At 58.8% G+C, this 10,011-nt stretch overlaps 2 protein-coding genes across 2 annotated transcripts in view; one reads left to right on the top strand and one right to left on the bottom strand.

The window, feature by feature from the left end:
* The window catches only part of DFFB (DNA fragmentation factor subunit beta), a 15,287-nt gene extending 13,653 nt beyond the window's left edge, over positions 1–1,634 (top strand). Inside the window, exon 7 of the mRNA XM_077763886.1 lies at positions 422–1,634. Coding sequence (XP_077620012.1) covers positions 422–656 — 235 coding nt within the window. The 3' untranslated portion in view covers positions 657–1,634. The remainder of the gene's footprint in view (positions 1–421) is intronic.
* Positions 1,635–4,816: 3,182 nt separating this feature from the next.
* Positions 4,817–10,011, bottom strand: part of CUNH1orf174 (chromosome unknown C1orf174 homolog) — an 8,916-nt gene continuing 3,721 nt past the window's right edge. The window contains exons 2-4 of the mRNA XM_077763885.1: positions 8,057–8,167; positions 5,742–6,230; positions 4,817–5,373 (exon numbers count right to left, since the gene is read on the bottom strand). Coding sequence (XP_077620011.1) covers positions 5,263–5,373; positions 5,742–6,230; positions 8,057–8,167 — 711 coding nt within the window. The 3' untranslated portion in view covers positions 4,817–5,262. The remainder of the gene's footprint in view (positions 5,374–5,741; positions 6,231–8,056; positions 8,168–10,011) is intronic.

Raw genomic sequence — 10,011 nt, 5'->3', positions numbered from 1 at the left:
GGTCTGTGGTCCTGTGTCCCCACGAGGACAGCTGTCACTGGGGCCGGACGGCCTCGGTCCAGCCCCCTTTCCTTCCATGTGCTTCCCCGCGCTGATAAACGTGCAGTGCCAGCCGTCCCCCGTGAGACGTCCACGCTGCTGGCCCCGGGCCGCGCGCGGTGAGGACGGTCCCCCAGCTCCTGACCGTCGTGGCCAGAGGAGGGGTCACTGCCCCACCGCTCCTCGGGCGTGTTTCCAAGCGTGGCTCCTTCTGAAACCTGAACCGGTGTCCACATGTCCTGCTATAAAGTCCCCGAGCGTCCACTCACATTTATTGGGGCCACGGCGACCGGGCGGAAGCCCTACTGCGTGTCCCTGGGCTCCCGGCGGGTGCGGCGGGCGGCCGGCGGCAAGCGTGACCGTGTGGCACCTCGCCCTGCAGAATAGAAAAGAAGCGCACGGTCATCCCCACGCTGGAGGAAGCCGTGGCGGAGCGGGCCGGCAGGGAGGTGTCCTGGGAGTACTTCTACAGCCTGCTCTTCACCGCACACAACCTCAAGCTGGTCCACATCGCCTGCCATAAGAAAACCACCCACGGGCTCAGCTGTGACCCGCACAGGATCTACAGACCCCAGACGAAGCCGAGGCGGCGGCGGCCTGCGCGCAAGGGCCGGTGACACACGTGCCCCCCCCCCCAGCGGGCATGTCCTTCCAGTGGGTGCTGTTACTACATTTTTGTCACTGCACTGGTTCCTGGAAAACCTTCTCAGGGCCCTCTGAGCTCCCTACATTTCTAAATCTGTGCTTGCACATCTGACGGCCCAAGTGTCTGAGGACAAGCTTGCTGTGCCCCTGGGAAGCACCGTCGGCAGGGGTGGGGTGGGGAGGGCGGCTCCACCCTCGGCTCAGGAGCCCTTCCTTCCCTGCCCGACCGGCCACACAGGGTGGCGCCCACAGGGACGGGCATTCTGTGCCGCTCTCTGCTGGGTCTCTGCTCCCGGGCAAACGTGAGGCTGTATCTTCTGGACTTTTCCGAATGCTCCAAAGAGTAGCAACCCATCGGGGGTAAAGCGTTTGTAAAGAACACGCAGGGACACGCGCTGCTGTGGGGTTTATGGCGGCAGAAAGCGGGAAGCCCCCCAGCTGTCTGTCACTGGGGAGTGACTGGCTGTGGTGTCGTGTTGAACCGCAGGGAACCGCTGGGTTTGTAGGTCAGGAAGCGTCAGATGTCATTAATTTCTGGATTCGTCTTACACACGGACATGATGCAAAGCTACGTAGCAGTTCTGTGTTCCACATGGAAAAGGGAAGCCGTTGAGGGCCCAGAGTAGCCAGTGGCTTGACCATGGAGTACAATCTGGTGGTTTTATAAGAGCCCGCGAGTGTATGTCACATGTGTGTGTTGGCGTGTCTAAGAGCCCACAGGAAGCACGCCGTGTGGACAGCTGTAGTCCTGGGGGTTAGGGTGGGGGTGCACTGGATTGTAAGGGGACAATTTTCTAAATCATGTACTTTATATAATACTTGAAGCTTTTGAAATGATCATTTACTTCATAATCCTTTAAAAACTGACTTTTTAAAGTCACACAGATTATATCTGAATTTTTTATGATTATTGTATAATCATGAAAACCAATAAAGATTTTTCAGAAAGAGACTTATTAAAAAGTTTGCACTCACTGGGAATGATGAAAACGAGGATAAAAATAATGGGTTAGTAGCACTCTCAACAATAGCTAAAACATGGAAAGAGCCTCAGTGTCCATCAACGGACGAATGGATCAAGATGTGGTTTATCTGGGGCGCCTGGGTGGCTTAGTTGGTGNTGGGTGTTATGTGGAAACTAATTTGTCAATAAACTATTTGTAAAAAAAAATAATGGGTTAATGATTTTTTTAAGGTTTTATTTATTTTTGAGAGAATGAGCAAGCGAGCGCGAGTGGGGGAGGGGCAGAGAAAGAGAGAATCCCAGGCAGGCTCCAGTGCTGTCAGCAGAGCCCGACTGAGGGCTTGAACTCACGAACCGTGAGATCTGGACCTGAGCCAAAATCAAGAGTCGGAGGCTAACTGAGCCACCCAGGTGCGCCAGGGGTTGTGATTTTTTAAATGACAGAAACCATTCCATTTTCTAAAACAGAGACCTTAGGGTGAGCCAGTCCTGTGTGGGACCGCAGAAGTACCACCTCGGCACGTGGCACTGACCTGGCCGGGCGGGGTCGCCTGGGCCGTGGGGAGTGGGGCCCGCGGGAGGTGCGCCCTGCTGACCTGGGGACCCGCCTCCTCCAGCCCAGCAGCAGCGCAGCCTCTATGCAGAATGGGTTCATGGGCTGTCCGTTTCCAACAAAAGGGAGTTAGAACCCACAGCTGGGAGTGTTGAGTCTGGTGATCCGTGGGTGCAGGAAGGCGGGGCGGTCCCGCAGGTCCCTCATATGTGCACTTGCTGTGGGCGGCCCTTTGGTCAGCAAGGCTGCGGAGAGAGGTCCGGGTCCAGGTCCTGCGGCTTGCAGGAGGGCGGCGGCCGGCTGACAGCCTCTGCCCGTCTGAAGGCAGCTGCGGGGCAGGGGAGCCGGCGCAGGCTGCAGAGCAAGGGCAGGGGGGCCCAGGGAGGAAGCCGGCCCTGCAGAGCAGGGGGAGGGGACGAGGTGAGGGGTCTGCGCTGGAGACCACGGACAGGCGTGAGCAAGGCACAGGGGCTCTGGTGAGGTGAGGCCTGGGAATGGGGGCGTCTCAATCCCAAACACTAGGAAGCCCCTGAAGCAATTTTGGAAGCGGCCCGACTGCCCGTTGCCAGGACGAGCTGGTCTCCGGGCTGCCTGTGGCTCCAGGAGCGGCCTGCCCTGGGGTGTCTGTGCACCGGCCAGTACCTGGGTGGGGCTGGGGTCCAAGTCCCAGGTCCGCGGGTGGGCGTTCCAAGCCTGTGTGACCCCAACAGGACCCTGGGCGGCCCCGAGGCCTGGGTGGGCTTCCTGGGTCTCCACCATGACCGGGAGAGACGGCTGGAGGCTGTTCCTCCTACACTCGCCCCGGCGCGTCCTTCCTGCGATAATCGGGGACTGGGAATCTCTCCTTCCTGAGCCCTCGTTGCGGGCATCGTCTGGCCTGAGGCCGGTGGGGCAGCAGGCGTTGAAGACAGCAGGGCGACCAGCCACCTGAACGTCATTTTGTGAAGACCAACAGTAGGGACGGTTCTTAAAAACCCTGTCACAGGGCCTGCTAGGCGGCGGAGCGCTCACAGTAATTCTAACACCGAGTTTATACTCTGCCTTCTCAAACTTTATCGGCCCCAGGGCTTAGTCTACATTCTTTTCCTACTGCCGAGGCCATCCCCAATGCTCGGCCCCCAGCCCGCGGGCACCCGGTTTCCCCAGCTCCGCGCTGTCTGCCATCTCTGCCGGGGACACCTGCTCTCTTCTCGCAGCACCCCTCACCCCAGAGGAGCCCTTGGCCGCGCGCTCGCCACTCAGGACGCCCCACGGCAGGAGCAGGGGTGGGGCCCTAGGTGCGCGCTCGGTTCTGTTCTGCATTGTGGTGGGAACGCGGTGGCACGTCTCTTCTGCATGTCAGGCTGATGCTTCTCGCAGAGGCCGGTTCATAGGATAGACTCCTGGCACCCGACGTGGCCCGTTCACCACGACCTCAGGTGCCAGGGTTACTAGTTAATTGTGCAGTAATCCCGAGTGGTTAGTGGTTTCCCCAGCTGCCATCAAAATGCCTTTGCAAGCAACAGTTTTGAGTTACTGGGTAGAGTCGTTTGTTGACCAGTAAACCACAAAATTATCCAGAGTTGTTGGTCATGGCTGTTCATGGGGAAACGGTCACATTGGCAGTGTCGGGGGGGAGGAGGAGGCGCCTGGAGAGCGACTCAGCCACCTACCTGCCCCTGAACGATCCTTCATGCGAGATCCTTCCGTGCCTCACAGGACACGGTCATAGGTTAAACGTAGCTGCTGTTAACTGAGCTGGGGCACCTGGGGGCTCAGTTGGTTAAGTGTCCGACTTTGGCTCAGGTCACAATCTCACGGTCTGTGGGTTCAAGCCCCACGTCGGGCTCTGTGCTGACAGCTCAGAGCCTGGAGCCGCTTCGGATTGTGTGTCTCCCTCTCTCTCTGGCCCTCCCCTGCTCATGCTTTCTCTCTCAAAAATAAGCATTAGGAAAGAAAAAGAAATAATAAAAAAAAGAACTGAGCCAGAAAGTCTGTTACAGGAGTGCCCCTCTCAGCAGGGGTTCCTTCCAAGACCCCAGTGGATGCCCGAAGACAGGTGGTCCTGAAGCGTCTACCTGCCAAGTTCTCTCCGTTCTCACCTGTGAGAAAGCTGACGCGCCTTGGGCACAGGAAAGGAACAGGGCAGAGCAGTCACGACAACGTGCCGCCCTGCACTCGTGACCGATGCCTCTGTACTCGGAGGTCAATGCTGTGGGCGGGCGACACGGAGCTGGGCTACTTCTGACCTTCTGACCTTGTGTCACAGGGAGGACACTTGCTTCCCACCCACAGGTGAGCGTGGGCAGCTGCCCACTGATGCTCACGAAAATCTCGTCGTCCTGAGTAGCAGGGAGCTTCCTGGTCGGTCGGTCGTGGGGCTCCCTCGCCCGCCCTGTAACTACATGCCCCGGGCAAGGCCGGTGCTGGCCGCCGCCATCTCAGGAGCCCCGTGTTCTACACAGGGGGGCCCCTCCCTTCGAGGGACGGCCTCCCCTCTGCCCACAACCCAGGAAGCAGGGGCCAAGGCTGACGCCGCCTCAGACACAGGCCGGGAAGGACTTGCTTTCTCCACTTGACTCTCAAATATTGTAAAAAAGAACGGAGATTTAGGAATGTGAGACTTTTTTACAAAATACTTTCAAAATATATTTTATTTCTTAGTCGTATGCATTTTGCAAAATTCCCAAGATAAACATTAGCTTCATGTACAGAAACAAAGGAGAGTTCTTTAAGAACTGGCATTGACTCAATCACGAGAATGATCGCACTTTGATAATGGAAAATAAACTTGGGTGTTATCAAAACTAAAAAGCTTAAGTGAGCACTTTCCTTTAGAAAGATCTGCCATGGAATCTCCAGCCCCCTCAGGGGCTCAAATCATCATCAAACGCACACAGACACCAGACACCGCACAATCGCGGAGAAGGTTCTTGGCCACACGCGCACATGCTGGCATTCTGCGCTAGGACTTTCATGGTGACAAACACATTTTTCTTGGGAGATAAAGTTTATATGAATCCCACATCCCGTAACCTGCTGAACTGTCAGAGCACGGCCCATCAGATTCCTGCTTTATTCTCTACACTTCTGCACCGTCATCGTCATCTTCATCGTCTTTGGCTCTGAAATGCATCTTCCTGAATTCTCGTCTGCTCATTGAAGGACAAGACGAAGACGCCGGGGGGAGGTCCTTGGAGGAAGGAAACGCTCCCCTGAGCCACCGCCAGCCCGCCGCACCGGTCAGCGCTCTGGGTGAGGGCTCGTCCCCCACCGGCTGACTTGGGGGACGTCAGGGTTAAACACCAGAGGACACCCCGCAAGTGTGGGCAGCCGCTCCCCACCCACGACCGTGCGGGGAGGCCCAGGGTCACCTGTCAGGGCCCCCGGCCCCCACCCCGAGGCTGAGCTGGAAGGAGGCCTCCCAGGAGCAGCTGCACCGCCTCGCAGCCTCTGTCTTCTTCTCACAGGGACGGAGCCTACCGAGGCAGCACCCCATGCAGGGAGTGGGGGGAGGCCGGCCAGGTGTGCACCCTGCGTGGGGGTGGCCGCGGGTCTTACCTGCATGAGCTCCACATTCCCGAAGAACCGGCCCACGGGCATCGGCTGGTTGCTGTCCTCGTCCAGGAAGGCGCTGTCGTCCATGGGCACCGGCGGCCTGGGCGCCTGCTCCGTCTGTAGTGCTGTCCCGGCCCGTGCGGCGCGGCTGCCGAGCGGCTCCTCTCCCGTAAGGGGCCCGCGTGCCAGAGGGGACGGGCCGTCTTCAGTCTCTGGGGGGCAAGCGTCGCCCACAACGGTGCCGTGCCCAAGGGGGGCGCCCACAGCCTCCGGCTCTGACGGGGCACCAGCTCCCTTTCCTGGGGGCGGCGCGGGGTCTTCCGCAAACCCCAGAGGGTCACTGTCACAGGGGCGCTCGGGTGCTGTTTTGGGCAAAGCAACACTATCGCTCTTGGGGATGCGTTTCTGTAGTTCTGATTTCACAAGCTGGCCTTTGTCATACTTGAACTTCTTGGAAGTTCGCCTGTCGGCCACTTTGTGTGACGAGGAGGTCTGTGGAGAGACAAGCGGGAGAGAAAACCAGACACGCGCAGGACTGTGAGGCAGATGGCGAACGAGAAAGCCTCTGCCCCAGAGGCTCACCCTCCTCACACCTTAAGCAAGAGGTGCTGCTGCCTCAGCTTCCATGATGGGGTCACGTCACCGCCTCCCTCCAAAGGGGCAGAATTTAAACTGGTGGCTGGGGAAGAATCTAGACACGCAACCAGGGGGCCTTCTGTGTCCTGAGCAACCTCAGAGGCATGTACTGACGCACTGTGACGTTGTGACACAGGACTCTGGGTCGCACGCATTTGCTGGGACGAAGCTGCTGCCCCAGCACCGGGGCACCGAGCAGGTGCTCAGCAAGATGTGCTAGAGACTCCGGTCTTGAAAGCAGCGTCCGCGAGTGGACGTGTGCCAGCTGTTGGTGCAAAACCAAGTCCCAGCCAGACCCCAGAGTGTGGCCCGAGGCAGGTCGACCTTCCGGCGACTCCATGAGCTCGGATCGCTGGGCACGGGTGTAGGCAGACCTCTCAAAGCCGCCAGGGGCGAAGCAGCGTGGCCCATGGCGGCCGATGCCACGCCAAATGCTGCAGAGAATGACTAGCAAAGGTGCGTGGGGGCACGGGGTCAGAGACACCCCTGCCCGTGGAGGTGAACTCTGCAAAAGCACGCCCCTGGGCCCGGGGGCGCCCCTTCCTCTGAAAGCAGTTACACGGTTCCCTTCTCTGGTACAGAAGCACGACCCTTTCCTAGCGCGGCGCACCTCAGGGTGCAGGCGTGTACACACACGGCCACGCCGGCCCCACCGGTGCTACCCGGGCTCACCTGACATAGCGTCCCGGCAGACGTGGCGACGCCGGCTTCCCGCGCAGAAGCCAACCTGGCCGAGCGACGGCAGGCTCTCAGGCGCGCTGAAGACCGCACTCCACCTGCGAGCTAGAGCAGGACCCGAGGCGTCAGGAAATGCTCTTAGGAGACGTGAGCCTGGACACTGCCATTTCCCGACTGAAGAAAACCCGGGGGAGTCCCTCCCACCGCCATCTTCATCGCTTTTCTGGAAAGTCACCTGTGGCCTCGTGCAAATTCAAACTAAACTGTTTTGGATTTAAGATGCAGACGTCTTTCCAGCCTTCTCAGAAGCTTGGAGGCAGTTTGTGACCTTTACCTTCTACATTTCTAGGGGCCCCCGTTTGTAAGTTAACACATNGGAAGAATCTAGACACGCAACCAGGGGGCCTTCTGTGTCCTGAGCAACCTCAGAGGCATGTACTGACGCACTGTGACGTTGTGACACAGGACTCTGGGTCGCACGCATTTGCTGGGACGAAGCTGCTGCCCCAGCACCGGGGCACCGAGCAGGTGCTCAGCAAGATGTGCTAGAGACTCCGGTCTTGAAAGCAGCGTCCGCGAGTGGACGTGTGCCAGCTGTTGGTGCAAAACCAAGTCCCAGCCAGACCCCAGAGTGTGGCCCGAGGCAGGTCGACCTTCCGGCGACTCCATGAGCTCGGATCGCTGGGCACGGGTGTAGGCAGACCTCTCAAAGCCGCCAGGGGCGAAGCAGCGTGGCCCATGGCGGCCGATGCCACGCCAAATGCTGCAGAGAATGACTAGCAAAGGTGCGTGGGGGCACGGGGTCAGAGACACCCCTGCCCGTGGAGGTGAACTCTGCAAAAGCACGCCCCTGGGCCCGGGGGCGCCCCTTCCTCTGAAAGCAGTTACACGGTTCCCTTCTCTGGTACAGAAGCACCAGGACCCTTTCCTAGCGCGGCGCACCTCAGGGCGCAGGCGTGTACACACACGGCCACGCCGGCCCCACCGGTGCTACCCGGGCTCACCTGACATAGCGTCCCGGCAGACGTGGCGACGCCGGCTTCCCGCGCAGAAGCCAACCTGGCCGAGCGACGGCAGGCTCTCAGGCGCGCTGAAGACCGCACTCCACCTGCGAGCTAGAGCAGGACCCGAGGCGTCAGGAAATGCTCTTAGGAGACGTGAGCCTGGACACTGCCATTTCCCGACTGAAGAAAACCCGGGGGAGTCCCTCCCACCGCCATCTTCATCGCTTTTCTGGAAAGTCACCTGTGGCCTCGTGCAAATTCAAACTAAACTGTTTTGGATTTAAGATGCAGACGTCTTTCCAGCCTTCTCAGAAGCTTGGAGGCAGTTTGTGACCTTTACCTTCTACATTTCTAGGGGCCCCCGTTTGTAAGTTAACACATTTGACACACAGTAACTTCAGATGTTTAGAAGCAGCCTTCTCAGAAGGTTCTCTAACTTTTACATGGTATCCAAGTTCCTGATTAAAGGTAACATGAGAAGANTCAGAGAGAGGGAGGGTCAGAGAGGGAGATACAGAATTCGAAACAGGCTCCAGGATCTGAGCTGGCTGTCGGGGCTCAAAACCACGAACATGAGATCATGACCTGAGCCGAAGTCGGACGCTCAACTGACTGAGCCCCCCACGCGCCCCACTTCTGACTAATCTTAACATCATCACACTGGTCTGTGTCTGCTTTACCCTGAATGCAAGAGTCTTCTAATAACAAGAAAGGAATTAATGAGAAAGCAAAACTTATAACGCACGGTGCATCTGGCAAAATGGGAAAGTCAGCACTGGTGCAGCCACTAAACTACTTCCACCCGTTTTTGTTTTTGTAAATAAAGTATTTTTGAGAGAGTGCATGCATGTACAGAGGAGAGGCAGAGGAGGGAGACAGAAAATCCCAAGCAGACCCTGAGCTATCAGCAGAGCCCAACGTGGGGCCTGAACTCATGAACCACGAGGTCATGTCCTGAGGTGAAATCAAGAGTCGAATGCTTCACCGACGAAGCCACCCGGGCGCCCTCACCTTTTTCCACTAATTCCTTTTTCTGTTCTGGAATGGATACCAAATGCACTCAGTGAGCAAGGGTGGGTTGGCATGCAGGTGGGAGACCAGAGGGGGATGGGCTCGGTAGGAGGGCAGCCTGCTCAACAGAAGGGGAAGCCAACGGGAAAGGAGGCAGCTAGCTTAGAAATCTCTACAGTGNGTGGGAGACCAGAGGGGGATGGGCTCGGTAGGAGGGCAGCCTGCTCAACAGAAGGGGAAGCCAACGGGAAAGGAGGCAGCTAGCTTAGAATTCTCCACAGTGCCCTCCCCCCCCCCGCCTGCACACCTGCGTCTCCAGAGGCCCCTGGAGATGGCGGCTCACCCAGGCTGTGTGACCTGGGACTGTCCCCATTCAGAATGGAAGGAAAAGGAAAGGCCGTGGCCTGTGCACACGGCGGGGACAAGGCGCTCCGGGCCAGGTGAAGGGCCTCCTGGGTGGGTGCACCAGGGTCTGGGTTCACAGCCACTTGGGGGGGGGGACGGCGGAAACTGTAGCTGTCCCGGCATGCCCCTATGACCACTACCTCCCCGGAGGGAACGGCTACCCTTGCCCCAGGCCACCAACTGTCCTCTCTTCGCCTACTCCCAGCACCCGCCCCCGGGGTGCTGGCTCTGGCTGGGGGCCTGATGCAGCTAGCAGGTGCTGTGCTCGGTGCATGCACAGCTTCCCAAGGAGCAGCCTCCTCCTGAAGATGGGGAGGCTCTGGTGGGGGGGCCTGTCTGAGGGGACACAAGGGCTGTGTGGCCTCAAAGTCCCTGTGGCCCTGCCTCATCACGCTCGGCTCCCCGACTGGAGCTCCAGGAGCCCCCGCCTGAAGGGACTGAACAGGGAGGGGAGCAGGTCCTGGCTCTGCCGCTGAACCGTTCAAGCCCTTCACACAGCCGTGTGCTCCCAGATGCCTTCTACCTTCGCCTCTGTGGCC

Source organism: Crocuta crocuta, unplaced genomic scaffold (assembly GCF_008692635.1).
Source record: "Crocuta crocuta isolate KB4526 unplaced genomic scaffold, BGI_CrCroc_1.0 scaffold13, whole genome shotgun sequence".
NCBI classification, from domain to species: Eukaryota; Metazoa; Chordata; class Mammalia; order Carnivora; family Hyaenidae; genus Crocuta; species Crocuta crocuta.
The sequence above is the reverse complement of the archived record's forward strand: the minus strand, read 5'-3'. Positions and strand labels throughout refer to the sequence as shown.